We start from the raw sequence: 22094 nt of genomic DNA, 5'->3' as shown, positions 1-22094 counted from the left end.
ATATTGCTTTCTTTCTGAGTGTTTCATAGTGATGCTGCCTATTTCAAGAGCCAGTGTAACCTTTTTGATTAATAAGGCTAATAACCTATGACATCAAAATAGCATAAACCAGAATGGAAAACATGACTTATTTTAGTTTTAAGCTTCCTAGAGTTTTCACTGTGTGTATTAAGTATTACCTGTGGGGTAGCTAGAATGCTGGATACAGATACAAGAAATTGAAATCTGTGTTCATCACTGACACTCTAGGAAGCCTTGAGCATTACTCTGTACTGTATTTTAAAACTGTCTCACAGGAGTCCTACGAGGCTAAAATGTTGTTCAGAAAGCTTTCAGGATAACATTTCATGGCATTTTTGCCAAATAGTTCATAATCTTTCTCTATCTTTGTCAGTGCTCAATTATGTGTATGAAAGAGATTATCTACAGAAGTTAACATATTTTGCAATTGATTTATATGCATGAAGGGAACTCTAGTCTACAGAAAAGCTTATGAGTGCAATAAATCTGTCAGTCTTTAAAAAGCCACAAGACTTTTAAACTGTAACATAACACAAGAAATATATCCTTACCCTCTCCGTGTAAATACATACCCATGGTACCAGTTTTTCATCCTTTTGTGTGCAACTGTTCTCATAGTTTTAAAATGTGTATCTATCTGCACTGACAATTATTCCATTGACAGTAATTCTCATTAATTATAGTGCTTCTCTTACAGCCTAATCATTATTGCCCTATTATTTTATTCTCTTGGCCACTAAGAACCCTTTCCTTGGGCAAATAAGAAGGCTGCAGTGAAATGGGTAGGATCTTTGTGTGTTATTTTCACTTAAAATTAAATCTCCCTCATGCTGAAATGCAGCAGAAATTTTTAAGAATAACTTCAGATTCAGACAGTAAAGTGTCATGCTGATTTTAAGTTGAATATTCTTCAACTCTTTCAATTGAGGAGATAAACAAATCCTGCTAATCTCAACATTAAATGTCAGTTATGGCATCTTTTTTCCCCTCCTGTCACCCGGAGTTTTCAGTCATTCAGATTTCAAGCATTCAGTTTTCTGGCATTCAGATTTCTAGCATTCTGGCATTTAGGGTTTTGGGAAAACTGCTAGTTAATCCCTTCTGTTGTAATCTGTAGCAAAATATGGTCTTTTATTTCTGAGGGGTCCTTGGTGGTCTCTGAGCTTGGTTGTTTTCTTGCAGACCTTTCATTACCCAACCTAGGTAACATCAATAGTGCTAGTAGGGTTTGTTCTTATTGTATATTCTAATGGTTTGCACTCTCAGTGTTGGTTGGAGTTGTCTTGGTGGTTCTTTGGTTGGGTTGTTTATTGTTAGCTTGTTTGGCAAGGAAGAAAATAAATAAGAAATGGAAATAAATATAAACTTAGCATTAAGGTTAAATGTAAGGAAAAAGAAAATTGCAGGCATTTTAATTTTAAATAATAACGTAACACCTGGTGCAGGAAAAAACCCCAAACAAACCTAGTTTTTGTGTGTCTCTGCCGGCTTGAGAAAATCTCAACTATTGTTTTTCTATTATCTTCTTTTTCAATTTGTCCAATAATGAGAGATCTCTGGGTAGATAACAAGATGATTTAAAAAAATATATTAATAAAATAATAAAAACAGTAGAAAAATAAAACTAATGTAATACAAGATAACAATGCAGGAAAGAATATGAACATTTAAACAGATAAAAAAAATCAATGTTTTACAGGCAATTAAAATCTAGGAGTTCCTCCAGAAATGAGAGAAACACAATGAGAGTGGCTTCCCCCCCCAGTTTTCCACATATTATGTTTACATAAATGAATACACCTAAAATCTAAATATATACATACTGTCCTGTCCTTTGATGTAAAGGGCTTTTCAATAAATAAACAAATCAGTCCAAATTCAGTTGGTATTAATGCAGTCCTCTGAACTGGAGCAACTCTAATTCCTGTACTACATAATAGGTATTGGAATATTTAGAAAGCATCTTCATATAGTCCCTTGGGAATACATAGAACATTGTTCTTCTCAAAAACATTATAGGAGAAAAAGGTAGCATCTGCCATAAATCTATAATTAGTATCGGTATTGAAAGACATTGTCTTTTATGAGGGAAGAAAAATATGTGAATTTTTATTTATATAAAAACACATTCAAAAGAAAAAAATGAATTTATGAGGTTTGTCATAGCAGAACTATACATTAGACACAAAGAAGTTGCTCTGTTTTGAATATAATAACACATTTCATTTTAGGATTATCTTTCCTGCTGCTGAGATACTTTTAATCAAATGGTTAAAATAAAACCTTTCTATACTAAAACAATATTTTATTTTTAAGCAATGGCTCCTCCATTTAGCTTGATGAAATGAAATTGTATTATTCAGGGATGAAAAATTATTCATAAAAATTACAAAAGTTGTGAAGAATAAGATTAAGTCATAACTTTAGAAATGATTTTGGTATTCTAGTTCTTCATGAAATTAAGATAGGCTCATCTCATTAACACCTATTAATTTCATAGAAATATATTAATGTGAATCTAGCCCTTAATATAGTTTTTTTTAGACATTTCAGTCTTATACATACTTATCTGAACGAAAGTTTCATTAACTCAGTAAAATTGTTTTAATCAATACAATGGCAAATTTACAGTGTGGGTAAAATCCTTTGGAAGATGAAGTGAATCACTCTTTTAGGAATTAGGATTGGAAGTTTGGACTTTCCATTTACTATGTTATTTTGAATATCTTTATTTTGGGGTGATGTCAGTTACAATTATTGCAATTAGCTTCTTTTTTCTCCCCCCCCCCGAATATTAGAATCCACCCAAATTATTTTCTTCCGTACTATTTCTGCAAGCCCCTTTCATTAACATTCCTTAAAACAGCCACATAGACAGAAATAAGTATGAACTAAAATAATTATTTCAAGCATAGACAGAACTTCCTACTCCTTTTTTTCTCTCTTGAGGATCAGTTGATGCCTACTACCCTAAGGCTTTTCTCCTTCAAAAAAAAAAGGTATGTGGCTGCTCCCAGCAACTCCTGAGGCAGTCATTTAAATCTGCAGACTAGTTAATAATACTTGCCTCAAACTTGAGCAAGTTGCTTATGGAACATAACTTACTAGCCCACTTTATTTATTAGGAGGCTTCTGATTTGAAATAATAAAGGAGGTGGTCATTATATACATAATGTATGCTAAAAAGGTTGGAGGGGGGCACTAATTCCCCCCCCCCCTTTTTGGATAGAATAAGGAAACCTTTGCCATTCCAGGAACTGTGGCAGGGTAGCACAAGGCAATGAGTGAATGACAGTTTTTGTACTGTTGGTCAACTGAAGGAAGCATTAAAAGGCTTACGGTATTTATTGCCTAGAGCAGGCATGTCAAACTGCCGGCCCACAGGCCGGATGCATCACGCCAAAACTGCGCCCACCCCATTGCCGGCAATAGGGAAAAAGTCCCGATATGTCGCGTGACGTCATGTGAATTATGAGTTTGGCATGCCTGGCCTAGAGTATATTATGTTTCAAGGATTTTTTTTCCTTACATTTAAGTTGTGTCTGAATCTTGAAACTGCCTGGAGAGGTTTCTGCAGTTTTCTTGACAAGGTTTGCCATTGTCTCCTTTCAAGGGCTGAGAGGACGTGATAGTCCCAGGATTCATGATTTCATGATAAGACTGATACCTTAACCACTAGGCGTGAAATTGGTCATGAATCAAACTGTTTTTGAAGGATTAAGGAGTGAAAATGATGATACCTAGTACAAAAAAAATCCTTACTATTCTTAATAGGTATTTAATATGAAGTCAGTTTTCCAGTATATCCCAAATAACTCTGCCCATGTATATTGTGCCAAAGATGACAGTAGCATATTTGGCCCCAGCACACATTCTAATACATCCTTAGTTAATACTGCTTTTGTTCATAATTCAAAAAGGTATGTCAGGTGACCACAATTGGTAAAGGAGTAGACTTTACTTTTTAAAGAGAGACAGTAAAGCAAACAGGATTGCAACCACAAAATTATTCATAATTTAGAATAAGTGTAGCCAGATTATAGATTTGTACGTTTAATGAAATAGAAGAAATCCAAAAGCAGGCCCAAGTGTCTAGATTCCAGTTCTCTGCTGTACTCTTTGGTGCTAGAATATTTTTCATCTCTTCTATTTTTATTTTTTTCTCTTGTCTAGCTTAAGAGCTACTTACATAGAAGGACAGTTCTTCAAGTATTTGACTGTCCTTCTAAAGAGATGCAGCTGTAGTGATACAGCTGCAGTTAGTGTGTGGATTCCTGAAGTTCTTTATGGCTCATTGAACACCCAAGATTGTTTTGCACATCTTTCAGTACCTGCTGTTGTTTGAGCTCTTTTGGTTTCCTAGCCTGGTTGCCAGAGTTAATGAATAAATGTACTATTCTAACCAAATAGTAAAAGTTATGAGAAGCTGGCAGAGACTTGAAGGAAAAAAGCAGCACTTAGTACAGGGCTTTTCAACCTTTTCACCCATTGTACCACTTTTAGGATATGGCAACATCCGAGTACCACCAGTCACCTAGCAAGGTGTCAAAAACATGATGACCCCCCCAAAAAAGGAAACAAGTGATGAAGTACAGGTAGTCCTCGACTTACAACAGTTCACTTAGTGACTGTTCGAAGTTATAATGGCACTGAAAAAAGTGCCCCCCAAGCCACAGTCGAGCAAGACACCGGCCTGCCTGGCAGCGCTCTTCCTCCTGTCTGAGGTTTTCATTGTTGTGAGCATTTCTGTTGAGGATTGGCAGCTGGGGTGGGGTGGGGGTGGGTGTTTGGTTTTTATTCCCCCCATCTGCTGGGTGGTTGCAGCAGGTTTTGGTCACTTCACATGACCCTGGGACACTGTGACCGTCATAAATATGAATCAGTTGCCAAGCATCTGAATGTAAATCACAAGACCTTGGAGATGTTGCAAGATTCCAGCTGATCTGACAGCCCCGAAGAAGCGCTGACCCTGGCGCTTCGGCTGAGCCCTGACAGCCCTGCAGCTCCAGCCATCTCTCGTTCAGGCTTGTGCGGTGCTGCCACCAGTTCAGCTCATTCCCCTCCCCCGCTACTTTTCTAGGATGGTCGTGTGCCACCTGCCAGGTTCCAATGTACCACAGGTGGTACCTGTACCACTGGTTGAAAAGCCCTGACTTAGTAGGTTTGAGGCCTGAGGTGAAGGTGAGTCATGATTTGCTAAATAGAAATTCCTCAATCCATTCCTGATCTGTATCTTTCATCCTTATAAAATTATCATATATCAATTTAAGGATAGCTGGGCAAGGATTGTTTAGCCTAACAAATACACCCACAGATTCATTCATTTTTTAAATAGTTCCAGAAGTTTATTATAGCTTATAATAATGTCAATTTATGTGAAGTGATAATTATAAATAAAGTAATATTTAATACCTATGTAAAATTCATATCTTGCAACTCAGGAGGGTACTTCAATATTTTGTCCCAGATCAGTTATTATTGAGGCTAAAAAGACTGCTTGAAATGTTGTGGTGCAGATGACATTTAAACCAGGATTTTTCTCAGTTCTGACAGAGAATAAATGGAGTAATCATAAATCAAGCACACTTCCTATTGTGCTCTATCATAAAGCTGTAAATTAGTCTTCAGGCTTTCAGAATTGCAGTAGGTGAAACAATAGCATTGTTCAAGCCAGATCAGGCATCAAGGTTCCAGCAAACAACCCACACTTGGTTTTAGGGTGCAAGAGACAAGGTGGTAGCAGTTATTAGGCTCAGGATTGTGGAATTCATGTAAGCAGTATGAGGCACATGGCTATAAGGAAAGGCTGAAGTCTAAGATCTAAAAAGCCCTCAAAATGCGTTGAATGCCTAAGCTGAAGAAGTGACAAAAGGCAATTATAGAGCTCAGATCAAAGAGCATCAAGTAGAAATACCAGGAAACATGCACTTTAGCAGTCTGGCTTGTTTGTGTCTGTCTTTCAGTAGTGGGATCTTCCTGAGCTTCTCTTATGGAAGCCACTTTCTGTCAGCTAGTGATGGATGGGATGATTTGATATTGTTGCAACTTGATCTTGGGGGTGGGGGTCAGCCAGGATCTATTTTGGTATATTCCTTAGCTCTTTTTCCACCATTTGAACTATTCTTCTGTTCAATCTGCGATCAATTTTTCTCCTCCAGCCACATCCAGTAAAGTTGGCTACAGTAATACTACTGTAATAACAATCATGATCATGTGCACACAAAGCTCTTTAGAGATGCTTTGTAGCCTTTACATTTACCATACTTCCTTTCCTTTCTGCTTCCCTTTTTTTTAACCTACCTTCACTATAAGGTAAAGGTAAAGGTTCCCCCGCACATGCGTGCTAGTCGTTTCCGACTCTAGGGGCCGGTGCTCATCTCCGTTTCAAAGCCGAAGAGCCAGCGCTTGTCCGAGGACATCTCCGTGGTCATGTGGCTGGCATGACTAGACACCAAAGGCGCACGGAACGCTGTTACCTTCCCACCGTAGTGGTCCCTATTTTTCTACTTGCATTTTTACGTGCTTTCGAACTGCTAGGTTGGCAGAAGCTGGGACGAGTAACAGGCGCTCACTCTGTTACACGGCACTCGGGATTCGACCCGCCAAACTGCCGACCTTCTGATCAACAAGCTCAGCGTCCTAACCCACTGAGCCACCGCGTCCCTTACCTTCACTATACCTTCACATAATGACACAAAAAGCCTAAGCAAGTACTTTTCTCCATTTAAAAAGAATGAGTGACTAATTATGACATTGAAGATGCCTGTGATAATTAAAGTAAATAGTCTGATTGAGAGATCACTAAGATCCAAGAATGCCTTTTAACTTTTAAGGGGTACCAATACTTATATCCATTCCATTTTCAATTGCTTTGTGATTTACAAGAATATGCTAAGTCATACATCAAAGCAGACTGTACAATAAAGAATAGTGGCATTTACCTGCGTCAGTTTATTTTACTGCAGCTTGGGGTTCTTTGGGGAAAAGTGGTGGGGTACCAAGACTTTTGGCTGCACCTGTACTTGTTTCTCAAGTTTGCTTTGATATTTCCATGTTTCAGTAGTTTGCTGGGATCAGGTACCTTTAATCTGATCAGTAGAGGGAAACATCATGTAATGGCTCTCTAATTCTCTGGAGGAATTATTCACATTCATAAGAATTTTCAGTCTTTTGGCTCTGCTTTTTTGCGATTAAAATGATTAGTAATGCAAAAGATGAATCCCTTTGGGTGACCTCAAAGAACACCATTAGTGAGAATTATTTTTCTACAAAGGAATGAAAAATGGCAAGTAAGTACACCATTAATGCCTTTCTGTTTGGGAACTCAGGTATAAGGATTTCACCATGTCAAACAATTGTAGGTTATGGAATAAGGCATGCATGTCTGAAAAAGATGCTGCTGCATTAGAGGAATGTTGCACTTCCAAATGCTCCAGCAAACCTCTTGTTTTCAAAGTATGCACAACCAGATTATGAGATCAACTAGTTTTAATATTAGTGCAAAAACCTAACAAGGTGGATTTAAACATAAAAGAGTTATTTGGGAAGAGGGGAAGGCAAAATAAATTGAAAACAGAAGTTGCTCACAAGAAGCGTCTCAGGACTTTTTCTGTTATTTTCCATAATAACATTTCTTCTTTTCCACGTACAGTTCATATAGGTTTTATCCTAAATGTGAAAGTGATACTTTTACATATTCTAATACTTATGATGGAGGGGAATCTGGGGACTCTTGCTGCAAGTGCCAGGGCAATTTCAAATACGGCTTGCAATTTATTAGTATGACATATTGGCATTGTTTACTTGAGAATCTTTTGTTTCAGGTATTTAAAATTCTTTAGATGCATATTCATAATGAATACATTCTTAACAACAAACAAGATTCAACACCCACAATGCTATCCCCATTTTCTCACCAATCATTCTGTTATCTGTGAAAAATGGCTTGGGATATTTATAAGATTTGGGAAGAAGGGCATAGTTTTATAGAAAGTCTGAAACAGTGCCTGGATTGTTAAAGTAGCTTTTAAAATGTGATTTTTGTTGAAATTCTCTTTTACAAGGCTTATTTCCAATTAAGATCATATTTCAAATCCACATTTTAATTTTTTATTAAGTGAACTGGATCATTTGCACATGTAGTGTTTTAAATTAGGGATTTTTTTGCATTTCATGCATAACAAGCAGAAAAATTCCATTTAGTAGTTGATACACGTTGATTTAAAAATCAGTTGCCTGCTGTTTTTTATATCTGGTGTACATTTAACATTTATAAGTTTCATATTCTGTGCAAAAAATATAAGTACATAATACTTGCAAAAGTGTATTTAGTTGATAAATTAAATACACTTTTAATCCTTAGACTATATGTAGCTGTGGATAACCTTTCTGCAACCTCTGAAACAACCCAGACTAGATACAGCCAAAATTTTAAGCCTTTTTTTTAATAGAAGAAAGGTTTGGGAAGTTTAGACATGCAAAATAAATTATTATTATTATTATTATTATTATTATTATTATTATTATTATTATTATTATTATTATTATTATTATTATTAGGATTTATATACATATTTATATTGTACAGGGCAATTAAAACACTATATACAACACATAATATACAAAATTAAAATAAATTAAACCAAATAGCCCTAAACAATAAAACATGTTCTAAAATTTAAAATTTAAAATCTAAAATCCCAGTCCCTCAGTTCAGGCCAGCAAGTTCAAATAGCCAAGTCTTCAGGTCGCGGTGAAAAGAGCGAAGGTCGGGAGCCATCCGGAGCTCAACAGGGAGCTGATTCCAGAGGGCAGGCACACCCACAGAGAATGCTCTCCCCCTGGGGGCCGCCAGTTGACATTCCCTGACTGACGGCACCCTGAGGAGGCCCTCTCTGTGGGAGCGCACAGAACGATTGGAAGTTACCGCCGGCAAAAGGTACTCCCATAAATAATCCGGGCCCATGCCATTTAGGGCTTTATAAGTCATCACCAGCACCTTGAATGTCCTAAATCTTGTCATAGCTAAGGAATATATTGTGCTCCTTGTTAAATGTTACCTCCATCTTCCCACAACAAAATAACTGAATTGATTTTTCCGATTACTGAAGTGGTTTTGGAACACATGGCCTCTAATGGGCTATAGCCAAGCCCAGATCTGTTTTATTTAGTAAGCACAGTATTAGTATTTTTCCTAAAACTAATAGGAATTAATAGCTTACTCTCCCAATTAAGAACTGGCCTTCAAATGCTTCTTGATGGGAAGTAATATTTTCATTTATTCTCTGAAGCCCATTGTCTCTCCCTATCAATTGTTAGGTACATGTTGAATAAATATATAAGTACACTACTTTTGACTTGAGGTTACAGATCACATGCAAAGTGAGCTTGTGGGAGAAGGCTGCAAAAATCACATAATGAGGGACAGAGTGTGTGTAATATAACTTTTAAGGATGATAATTCTGCAAAGAACAGCCAAAGTGACTGAAAAATAGAGGGGATTTTGAGAAAAAGGTCAGAGCTTGTCGACTAGATTTGTTTATCATCTGAACAATGGTCCCCAATATTCCAAAGGAATCTCTGAGGATTTTTCCAATGTCTACAGATGAATGAGATGGGGAAATTGGCACACTTATCTTCCTCTGTGATCAGCCAGTGGGCAGCAGAAAATACAGAAAGAAAAGAGGTTGGAAGATTCGTGTAATCATTCCTGATGAGTGGCTGAGCAATTGTCTGGTTATAGCTCTAATATTAAGCTACCAGGTGTACAAAAGGAATTTTCTTTCTACCAGTTCCACAGTAGTACAGAATCTCCTTCATTAGCAGTTTCTCTCAAGGTTGTTCTGGTAGCATATTTCTTGATCTTATTCAAGAATGGCTTCAAGGAGTCAGCAATAACACTCTAAGGTTTGAATTTATCAAACCTTAGCTTTCCTAATTAATCCAGGAAGGAAGGAAGGAAGGAAGGAAGGAAGGAAGGAAGGAAGGAAGGAAGGAAGGAAGGAAGGAAGGAAGGAAGGAAGGTTTTTGATGCTCTCTGCCAGCTTCCCACAAGGAAATTCAGTGGGGAAGCCAGCAGAAATTTGGAAGTCATTTCGACTTCTACTGCCTTTTTTGCCCACCCTTGATTATTTAGTGACACACTTCTCAGCTATTAAGTGAATTACATCAATAACCAGCTGAGAAGGAGAACATAAGAAAACCCATATTGGAACAGATCAAAGCTTACCTAGTCTAATATTCTAATCTCACAATGTAACACAATGTAATATTAAATGGAAACCTATAACAAATAGACACTGATAGCCTCTACAGTTTCAATTCCTCTGAAAATGTCCATCTTGCTGAATATTTGCTAAGTTTTATAATTGTGGATGTCATAGGATTTTGCAGTCTTTTGGACCTTGTCTGTCAGATGTAACTGCAGGAGTAGGGGTGGGGTACAAAAAAAAGTCTGGATGACAGGTATGACCATGCAATCAAAGATTTGGCCATTTAAAAATATGTTTGATGCATGTTAAAAAAAGAGTAGGGTTTTTGTGCACCTCATCTTGAGGTGTTTTTTTTAATTCCCCTGGTTGCCATGGTGTAGTAATCCAGTACATAGTGAGGTGGGAGACCGTATAAATTTGTTTAATAACTAAAAAAACAAATAAAAGAAATCCAGGTGTTTCCCTGTAGTTTGCCAAGATGCCATGCTAGTTTAGCAAACTTTTATTAGTGTCTATGGTATGAATTGATAGAAATCATCCCTAAAGGCTTATTTGTTTGCTCTCTATTTGAAGCCCTAGATCAGGGGTGTCAAACTCAATTTCATTGAGGGCCGCATCAGCATTGCGGTTGCCCTCAAGGGGCCGGGTGGGTATGGCCAGGGTGGGCGTGGCCTACTGGGTGGGCGTGGTTAGAGTGCGTATGGCCTACTGGGTGGGCGTGGCCAGCTCTACATCGTTGGCATCAAGGGTGCCTATGGGGGCCTGGGCAGGAGTGGGGCAGATCTGAGGGTCTCTGGCAGAAGGAGGGTCTCTGGGCCAGGGCCAAGGTAGTGGGGGCCGTTCCCTCACTGTTTCCAGGATGGCTTCGCGGGCCACATGAAACTACTTTGCGGGCCGGATCCGGCCCCCGGGCCTTGTGTTTGACATGTCTGCCCTAGATCAGGGGTCGGCAACCTAAAAAAGGAAAAGAGCCACTGGGAACCGGTTCCATCACAAATTAAAAAAAGTGGGAGCCGCGTGCGTATGTCCATGCACGCGCATGCGCAAAAAAAGTTTTGCGCATGCGCAAAACGTTTTTTTGCGCATGCACGGACGCACGCGGTTGCCATTTTTTAAAAAAAGTGAAATGGAACCGGTTGCCCGACGGCGACGGCCCCTCTTCAAAGCTGCCGCTTTCAGTAGCTTTGCAGACGGGCCGCGGCAGCTTCCTCAAAGAGCAGCGCCCCTGCCCATTCTGAGAGGTGCGCGTGCACCTCTCCGAACGACCGGAGGTGCGCGCGCACCTCCCCAAACCTTTGGAGAGGTGCGCGCGTACCTCCGCGCGAACGGGCAGAGGTGCCGCTCTTTGAGGAAGCTGTAGTGGCCCGTCTCCGAAGCTGCCGCTTTCGGCAGCTTTGCAGACGGGCCGCTACAGCTTCCTCAAAGAGCAGCGCCCCTGCCCGTTCGCACAGAGGTACGCGCGCACCTCTCCAAAGGTTTGGGGAGGTGCGCGCGCACCTTCGGTCGTTCGGAGAGGTGCGCGCGCACCTCTCAGAATGGGCAGGGGCGCGGCTCTTTGAGGAAGCTGTAGCGGCCCCTCTGCAAAGCTGCCAAAAGCGGCAGCTTCGGAGACGGGCCACTACAGCTTCCTCAAAGAGCGGCACCTCTGCCCGTTCGCGCGGAGGTACGCGCGCACCTCTCCAAAGTTTGGGGAGGTGCGCCCGCACCTCCGGCCGTTCGAAGAGGTGCGCGGGCACCTCTCAGAATGGGCAGGGGTGCTGCTCTTTGAGGAAGCTGTAGCGGCCCGTCTCCGAAGCTGCTGCTTTCGGCAGCTTCGGAGACGGGCCGCTACAGCTTCCTCAAAGAGCGGCATCTTTGCCCGTTCGCGCGGAGGTACGCACGCACCTCTCCAAAGGTTTGGGGAGGTGCGCGCGCACCTCCAGTCGTTCGGAGAGGCGCACGCGCACCTCTCAGAATGGGCAGGGGCGCGGCTCTTTGAGGAAGCTATAGCGGCCCCTCTGCAAAGCTGCCGAAAGCGGCAGCTTCGGAGACGGGCCGCTACAGCTTCCTCAAAGAGCGGCATCTCTGCCCGTTCGCGCGGAGGTATGCGCGCACCTCTCCAAAGGTTTGGGGAGGTGCGCGCGCACCTCCGGTCATTCGGGGAGGTGCGCGCGCACCTCTCCAAACGGGCGGTGCCACTCTCCATTTGGAGAGGTGCGCGCGCACCACTGCCCGTTCAAAGAGGTGCGCGCGCACCGGGCGGCTGGGAGCCGCAGGGGACGGCTCAAAGAGCCGCATGCGGCCCCGGAGCCGCGGGTTGCCGACCCGTGCCCTAGATACTTAGCAAATCTAATGTCTGTTGGATTTTCATTTGTACAGCAGAAGAAGGAGCCATGTATATGAAAGGGATCTAAGTCCAGGAAGAATTCCTGAACTGGAGGCTCAGGTCTTATTATTAGCAATTTTACTATTGTTACATGCACCTATATCAGGAAGCAAATCTCTTTGCATTTTATAAAAAAAATTCTAAGAAAAGATGCTGAAGATCAGTCTCCAAAACAGATTGTGGCAGAATTGAAATTATTTGTACCCAGATAGTAAGAAAAGTCCTTGGCTCAGAGCCTATGTATCTTTATGCATTATTACCACTTCCATTTAGTATATTTATTGTTATTTTATGGATATTTTATACTAATGAACCATTACTTTCATTTCTGCCCTTAATAATCATACAATTGTCTATCCTGCAAACATTTGCAATAATATTCCTGACTATAAATTTGATACACTGCCTCTCTCTCCCTCTGTCTTTAAATTCTTTAGTAATTCAGTTTTAATGAAAATGTTCAGTATGCAAAAAGAACACAAAGTTTAGGTGTGAAATAGCTAAAGAAACCAACAAGAATATTCCTGTATATAATCTGAATAAGTAATCACCTCTTGGATTTGTTTGATTATATGCTGCAAAGGAATTTAACAGAACATATGGTCCTGGGAATATAGAAAAATACAAATCTATAAAAGTTTTGACAAAATGAAGAAATTGCAAGTGTTTCTGGTATAACTGCAACATAAATTCACACATTTGACGAAAAGAAACAGTTGTCATTTCATAAGGTTATTGTGTGTACATAATAGGTATCTAGCTGTTGTTCAGTATATGGAAGTCAGGATACTGCAGCAGACTTAAATGCTTTTTAATAAAGTGTATGAGTAGAAATATTTTCCACAGATTAGATTTCAGATATTGTGTTGAGAGTGCAAACTGGAATTCTAGCTTTTTTCAGTTTTACTTGAAACTAATAAGTTCTCACTAAAATATAAGTTCAAAATATGTAGGCTAATAAAATGATCTCTTAGTGTTGATCCTTAGAAATGCAGTATTAGGAATTTCAAAAGAATGTCCTAGAAAGGAATAATAAACAGCTAGCCTTAACAAAAAACAACTCAAGCCAGTTTGTTAACATATCTGCAAACACTGCTGTTTCTTCCATTAGAATTCAGCAGTACAACAGTATTTCCTGTAATATCTTTTTATATATTTCAATTCATAACCATTTACATTAGTCTAAAAAGCTTATGCATATAGTATTCTATGACAACATAACTCATTCTTTTTTTTAAAGTCAAGTATATTTTAAGTCAAGTTTAGTAAGAATATGAATGATGATGTGATCAAGAAATGGGCTTTTTAGAACAAAAGTTAAATGTCTACTTTCAAAAGTTTCACAATAAATTTTTTATAACTTTGGATTATATTTTTGACACAAATTTTGACTTATTTGCCTTTTTTCAATCCTTTATAACATTTTGCATTGGACTCCCAAATGTTTTATACATAATTTTACCAAATGTATATGGAGATTCTCAGTCATCCAGGTCATAGTTGTCCCAAGGATGCTTTTTCACGAGGCAACTGGACTTCCTTGTTTTTCTTTGAAGAGGTTTTGCTTCTCATCCAAGAAGCTTTTCAGCTCTGACTGTATGGTGGGGAATGGAAGGATTTCTACTCCTTTTCTCATCTTATTTGTACATTACCCAGAGTCACTCTGTGTGGGAGATGGGAAATTTCTAATTTTAATAAATAAAAAAATAAACATCAGTTCATATATTTGTTTATATATGAACCAAACAAAGTCTGTTCATTAATTTTTCAGACAAATTTTCACTGAGATTACTTTTATGTTACAGTGATTATTTTCATTTACATGCATTTCCAGATAGTTAATTATTTGTGATTATTTCTTTTAAGCAGTTCCAACTGTTCTTGACTTAACTACTAATACTGTTTTTAAAGATGGAGATTAGTAATTTCTCAACCACAACTTTAGAAAATTTAATCAGATATGCTTTTTGAATTTACTGTTCTTCACATAATAACTTAGATGGAGATAAATCATTACTTCTTCTCTTTTTCTCATGTATATAGGTAGTGATTTGAAAAAAAGGACATTGAACATTTAAGAAAATTATTTCAATACCTCTGGCTTTGTTCCTTACCTTATTTACAAATTTAGTGATACTGAGGAAAATGTCAAAGGGAATGTTAACATAGTTCTTTTTAAAAATGAGATAATTCCAAGGAAATTAATCATTTAATTATTTATATCATTCTTGTGAATGTTTCTACAGTTAGAATCATGTCTGCAACTTTATGAAGATCCCAGCAAAACACTCATTTAAAGTGCTTCAAAACACACCCCTGTTTTGGGCCAACTAATTGGCCATTATGCTTCACTTCTTAGACATGCAACTAAAGTTAAGCAAATTATATTATTAATGGCAAAAAGGAAATGTCTGTCATCAAATGATTGACACTTAACAAATATGAAGTGTTTTTCTCTAGAATTCTTTATTTTAGTGGTAATCATATGTCAATTAAATGACAGTAAGAAACAATCAATTAATTTGATAAATATACATAATATATTAGCTGACTCAAACCTAGTTACAGAAGGGAAATGGAATGTAGTATTATAAAATATAGCCTTATTAGTTTCAGAACACTTGGTTACTTGCTGGAGTAACAAAAAAGATATCAAAGGCTTAGACTCTTGGATTAAATTGTATCTCATCTATAAATCTTTTAGATTATGGTTTCTAAGGAAGGCAAATGCACTTCTACCTAAAATTTTGGATCTCATCATGTTGCTCATCATGTTCAAAATGATAGATTTTAGACACTAGGATAGAAAGAGAAAAAAGCTATGACAGCAATGGGAATCTGCAAAATTATTAAATTGAAACTGATCTAGAAATCAGCTTCAGCTGATCTCAATTTGATGTCCATTACTTTCATTGATGTGACATGCAATTTTTCTTTGGATTTGGATTGGTTTCGGATCAGTGAAAATTCTGAAAGGAATGAAGTTATGAGTAACTTTATATCAGCCTTTCCTTTGGTATCACAAAATTTCTCTAGATTATTTGGATATAGCAATTCTAATAGTTGCAGTTCCAACACATCTGAAAGGCAACAAGCATTGTACAAGGCAAGTTCATCTGGATTTTGCTGTCTAAAAGTATTATTGTGTGGCTTGTACCACATATTACTCAGACAGGTTTGCTAGAGTTTATGAGCTGGTGTTTTGGAGTCAGCTAAGCCTGAGCTGACCAATGACAATTTGTGAATGGTACTCTTTTTAAAAAAAAATTGTTAAGCTTTTTGCTCTACTTAAAAGTTGTTCCTTAATTTCTTTTATTCTGTATGTACAATATTATATGTCTTTTTACTCCTAAAACATAGGTATACCGTATGCTTTCCTTCCTTGCAGTGCACATAGAACCTGGTACATGTGAAGTCATCGCTGCCCACAGATGCTGCAATAAGAATAAGATTGAAGAGCGCTCCCAAACAGTGAAATGTTCCTGCTTTCCAGGTCAGGTGGCTGGGACAACACATGCTGCTCCTTCATGTGTAGATGGTAAGAGTACAGGTGACCACAGTGTGAATGTTTGGACATGGTTGTGGCTAGATCAAAAAATGGATTCATAGCTCTAAAGCCTGTGAGTCTGGATAGCAGTACTTGCTGAAAAATTTATATTAAATATAATCCTATACTTTAATAATGTCAACCAAACTCTGTTATTCTGGATTCTGTGTTCTTTTAAGTAACACAGCCTGAATGTGTTTTTGATTTGAAAGCAGAAGTATGCTTTAGAACCAGGGGTGTCAAACTGGTGGCCTGAGGGCCAGATGCGCCATGTGCAGGGCACGCCCACCCTGGCCCCGCAAAGGCAAAAAAACATTGTAATACATAACATGACACAATTGAGTTTGACACCTGTGCTTTAGAGCATATGGGAGCTGACTAAAGTTCCTGTCTAGCATGTTATAGACCAAATGCAACCACACAATACCAAGACTTAGTTTCTTTAAAGAATTATAGGTAGCTGCTACATGAGTGCCTCTGCATGATCAGAGCATTTGCCTTGCTTTAAGATTTAAAGTATTTCATAGCCTTCAATAGTTAGTTCTTATTAGGAAATGCCCAGAAGTACAAATTATTATTAACAGCTAATAAAATTATGTTGAAAGACTAACTTAATGGTGTACTTAACTTTGAATACAAGTGTATATTTAGTTGTGCTCAAAGTGTCAATGAGTCTCTGATAGTCATTAAAAGCAATTAATAGCAACCATGATTAGCCAATTTGAATAATTTTGTATGGCAAGGAAGGCTGATGTTTCTACATCCCAGTCCTGCTTTTGAATTTGTACATCAGATTATCTGTCTGAGTAAGCCAAGATTTAGAAAGCACTATAGTTTAGTGGTAAGGCAAATGATTATTCATTGTCATTGGTTCAGTGGAATCCCCAGGTAGGATTAAGAAAACCTTGCAAGCATTTCTTCAGTATGGATCAGTCTTGCAGCTAGTAAGGTGGACTGTTACTTTTGTATCATAAACCAGGTTAACACAGATTGTGGGAGTGACTGACCAAAAATACCTGCAGAACAGCAGATTGGAGAAGCAACACTAAACTAGATGGGGTAATAGTCTGACTCTTCTTCAGATGGAGGCTAGGGTCACTTAGTTAAGACTCTGGGCATAACTGAATGTTCTTCAATTACTATTTTTGGAATAGAAAAAGTGGGTTGTCAAGTACTCCAAAATCTGCTGCTTTTTACTGCACAGTTTGATTCATTTCTTTAAACTTTTCTGTTTTCTAGGCTTTTTTTTAGTTTATAATGAAAATGATGATACTGTTGTACATTCAGTCAGAAACATAATTTGAAGATGGATTAGTAAAATTTGAGGCAGTAGGCATGTTGTCCCCATAAAATAGACATCCAGTATTATGTTTTGTTACAGTTCTGTACCCGTTCATCCTCAACAGTTTTGTAATAGGAACAGAGTCTGGCAGAATATGACTGGCCCTGTGACTTCAAGTCTCAGTTGAGATGTGACCTAAGATTTCATGCACTGTCCACACATGGGAAAGTTCCTGAAATTTCTGAACAGATTCCATCTGTTTTCTTTCTTTTGCAGAAGCAAACAACATCATTCAAGCACATATTTTCAATCTTTTTAGAGAAACTTCACAGATTAATGCTGTTATAACCAATAAACTGGTTATAATCTGCAATCTTTCAGGCTGATTGTAGAGCTCTTCTTTGGTAATTTGCAATATTTATTACTTAGAGATCCAAAACATGAAATAATTGAATCTTGCCAAAATAAATATCGTAGCTCAGAACTAATAAAGTTTTGTATTGAAGAGATATACTCTTATTAGTTTCCTATTCTTCCTAGAAATTTGTGGCCACCAACACCTTGCCACTACTGGAAACGAAATCTGATGTGGAATAATAATATACAAAACAAGCCAGGAAGCCTAGGCCAGTCACATCGCCTTCCTCAGTAGTATAGATACAATGGTATGTTATCAACTGCTTAGTATTTTTTAAAGGAAATTGGTACAGTAAATACTGTAGTCAATTTGCTATTTTAAGTGATGTTCTTCCTCTCTCCTGGGAAAAGAACGATCTGCTTTGCTAAGAAATTTAGGACACAGGATACCAAGATATATTTTATGGAAGGGATGAACTACAGAAAAAAAATGGTAGCTTTTTGTATATATATGTGATATTTCATAATTGTATATATAGTGTTGTGGATATTAAGTTGTGCATTAATTATTTAGCTGGTTTTAGCAAAACAGTGACTCTCACACTTACTCTGAAAATTGACTATAGATTTTTCTTTCTCTAAAGAGCTTTTCAATTGAAACTGTAATTATTGCCCAGTTTTGACTTCAGAAGCCAATATTTTATGTGCAATTGTGTCTTATTTTTACTCAGAGAGGAATTTGTTTAAATATCAACATTTCCTTTCTCTTGTGGGAAGGTCAATTTAGCTATAATATATAAGATTCCCTCTCTCTGAAATCTACTTAAAAAAACTAGGAAAACTTGTATAAAGTAGATGTAACACATAGGAATGAAACCATGCAATCTAATCACCTGTACAAACTGCTAAAAACAACCTCAGCCCATCTATATTTTATTGAATAGTGTCATTTGGGATCTATTTGAAATGGCTCAAAGCCTCTGCTGGTACATTATTGATTGGCTTGGCAGCTTGGTTGGTACAAATGGATTTATATGTGATGCCAAGAAACTACTTAAAAAACATAGGATACTATTCCCCTGAAAGACTAGCATCTCTTAGCAGCTTTGGAAAAGTGCTTCAATTTATCTGAACAAAGCATTTCCCTAAAATTACCGATTGAGATTTCATTAAAATCATCGTGAAGGCAAGAGTTTCAAGTCAAACATGTACTTCTTAAAATCATTTTGCCATTCCTTAGCAATTAAATTTCAAAGAAAAAAGACAAATGAAAAGGGAAAAAGAAATGTAAATATCAGAATACAACAGAACAGAATACAACAGAACAGAATACAACAGACTGGAACAGAATAGCTACAGCTATTGTCTTCAAGTCATCAAATGAGTGTTTGAGCTATTGTAAAGTTATGGGAGATTCAGAAACATTCTTCTTGAACACGGTAGTTCTTGAGATTATATGGAAGGTGATTATGGATGGTAGTTGCTTTATGTAGGTTAGGGGTTAAAAACCATTCCTGCCTTCAGTTTTATCACTGGGCATATAGTTTAACCTCTATTTCTTTATGGAAATGAGGCCTATTCCAAAAATCATTTTGGATACAATTATAAATATTTTATAAAACCCCTTCAATATCTTTATAGGGGTTTAGGTACTTTTTGTATTTCCAGCATTAAAGGCTGGATATTTTTAGAAGATACTATGACAGTTTATTTGTTTATTTATTAAATTTATATGCTGCTCATCTCACTGTCCAAGATTTTGACCCATATTGATATCATCAATTTCTGGTTAATCTCTAACAAAAATTTGGAATTTTTGTGCTAATGAGGATACTAGTACTTAAAGTAACTTTTGAAGCCATTTGAGCTATTATTTATTTATTTATTAAAATTACAAGAGGAAACTGAATTATCAAACTGGAAAGCCAACATGTTCAGTTAAAGCAAATTCAACATTTTAGACTGAATGCTTTAGCAGCACCCAAAATTCTTATCTTACTGTTAATACTGAAATGTGTTTTGGACAATTTTGAAACTGTAGTATCTTTCTCAGACAATTAAGTTATTGTGAAGATGGATATTAGTTATTTGCCAGAGTTTTAAAATGAACTTAAACTAAGCATTTTACTTACTATCTTAAGAAGAAAATGATTCAACAATACATGTTTTCATCTTTAGTGACACCTTGCAAAACATTTTAAAAGGGTTTGCTGTCAACAACATTATGTTGGAAGTCTGCAGTGTTGGAGGGCTGTGAGGTCCACAGGTGGAGACAAAGGGCACAGAATGAAAAGTAGTGGAGAAACATTATTCCTAACTGACTCCTCTAAGTTTTTGGTTCTGCCACTCTTTCTGGACAAAAATCAATTATGTAACAAAGGTGTCCTAATAATATATTGCTTTTTTTTTAAAAAAAAACCCACCTTAAACAAAATCTGTGTTTTAAGGCAGGGATGTCAAACTGCCGGCCCATGGGCCGGACGCATCATGAAGAAACCGTGCCCACTCCATGGTCGGCAGTGGGGAAAAAGCTCTGATACATCGTGCGATGTCATGTGACATTGTGTGTTTGACATGTCTGTTTTAAGGTATTATTTTTCACAGCGGACTTTATATCATCATTAATTGCTTTGCCAGTTTATGAGGTCAGCCTTTAATCATAAGTGACAAAAACACTGTATGTCACTAGCGAGGAAATAGCTGTACAGTAACTGGGTTCCCACTGAGATATTAATCCATTTTGCCTCTGTATCTGCTCCTTATAGTGGATAATTCTATTGTGATATTTTCTCTTTAATTCTTGTATCACGTAGTGATGCAGCACTTGCATTCATTGGAAATTTTGATTTTTAGGCTCATGCACTTCTCTCTCCTGAACACTGCAACAAGGAAGAGTGATATTTAAACTTATCCAAACAGAGAACACTGGTTAACTTAAACTATGTTGGATAAAACAAATTATGCTGTATGAATCAGACTTGTTAACAAACCATAGAATAAGCTAACGAGACTTCCTCCATTTCAGATCTAATGACAGATTCTGCTTAGTTTGAATGAAGTGGTGGAACTGACTGCAGTGGCAGAGAACGGGATACAGGCAGCCTGAGGCTCAGAAGGGCAGCACACCATGCAACATTGCTTGCTTATTAGTCACTTATTTGTATCCTCAGCTTTTGCACTGCAGCGGCATTACCATGATATAGGAGGGAGCTGACAGGCAAAGTAAAATCAGTGTGTTGCTGGCGGATCAACAAAGGCAGATTAAGATCCTTTTGCCTGTAACTAGTTTACCAGGCCTGAAAGCTTGTGGAGGCAAAAGCCCTGAGAAAAACATAGAACCCCGAGGTCTCAAATCACATCTGTAGTTAACCTTTCATGACAGTTTCTTCTTGATCAGTTGTCATTAACATGTCTTGGACCTTTGAAGCTGTCCCAAGGCAGCAAAGTACTAATGGAAGCATACATATTTTCTAACCAATGTTGTGTCGTGTGCTTCCAGTCAGTGTCTATCAATACTTATTTTTCCTTTAAGAATGAAACATTGACCCTGGCTTTGCACAATATGACTGGTAAATCTTCCAGTTTTGATCATTTTTTCCCCCAACTCTGCGTTAACTGTAGGTTTGGTTGTTGGTCTTGCATTCATATTACCGTATTTTCCGGCGTATAAGACGACCCAGCGTATAAGACGACCCCCGACTTTTAAGAAGATTTTCAAGGTTTTTCGTCTTATACGCCGGAAAATACTTACATGCCAGTTGCCAAGTGTCCGACACAAGCCCGATTCAGCCCCGTCTGATGCAGATGGTGCAAAGCCTCCCTTTTGAAGCCCAAAGGAGCTTTTCCTTCCACCCACCCATTTGAGAGCACATTTGCACACGGAGCAGCCGCGCATCTGGAGCCAAGCCCCGCCCAGGAGGCGGTCAGCCAGGTGGGCTCAGAAGACGCGCTGGAGAGGCGGGCTTGGGGCAGCCATGCTGAGGCCGGCTGGCGAGGGCCGCTGCGTGGTCTGCGGTCGAGAGGGGCGCCAGGCCCGCCAGAAGTCCCCGGAAGTTCCTGGAACTTAGAACGGCCTGATGGTGGGTGGGCGCTCCCTCCCCAGGGGGGATGCAGGGGAGGCGTCCTGCGGGGGGGCGGTGCAACCACCCCACCAGCACCTGGGGTCCAGCTCCACCCCACGGAAGGCGGCTCTCGGGGCCCTGCGGGGAAGAGGGGCTGCTGGGGGGGGGCTCTTGCCTTCGAGCTCTGGCCAGGAGGACGCCTCTCAGCCCAGGAGGCTCTTCTCAGGGGAGGGCGCGGGGGACGTGCAAA

General features: G+C 38.6%; 1 protein-coding gene across 2 annotated transcripts in view; it reads left to right on the top strand.

Annotated features, from left to right (window-relative positions):
* Window positions 1-22094, top strand: part of TAFA3 (TAFA chemokine like family member 3) — a 112572-nt gene that overhangs the window by 76262 nt on the left and 14216 nt on the right. For both annotated transcript variants that reach the window (XM_083359737.1, XM_083359738.1), the window contains one exon: window positions 15986-16135. In XM_083359737.1, the coding sequence (XP_083215863.1) occupies window positions 15986-16135 (150 nt within the window). The remainder of the gene's footprint in view (window positions 1-15985; window positions 16136-22094) is intronic.

This window comes from Vipera ursinii, assembly GCF_947247035.1.
Source record: "Vipera ursinii genome assembly, chromosome: 3".
NCBI lineage: Eukaryota > Metazoa > Chordata > Lepidosauria > Squamata > Viperidae > Vipera > Vipera ursinii.
This window is presented reverse-complemented; position numbering and strand designations above follow the sequence as displayed.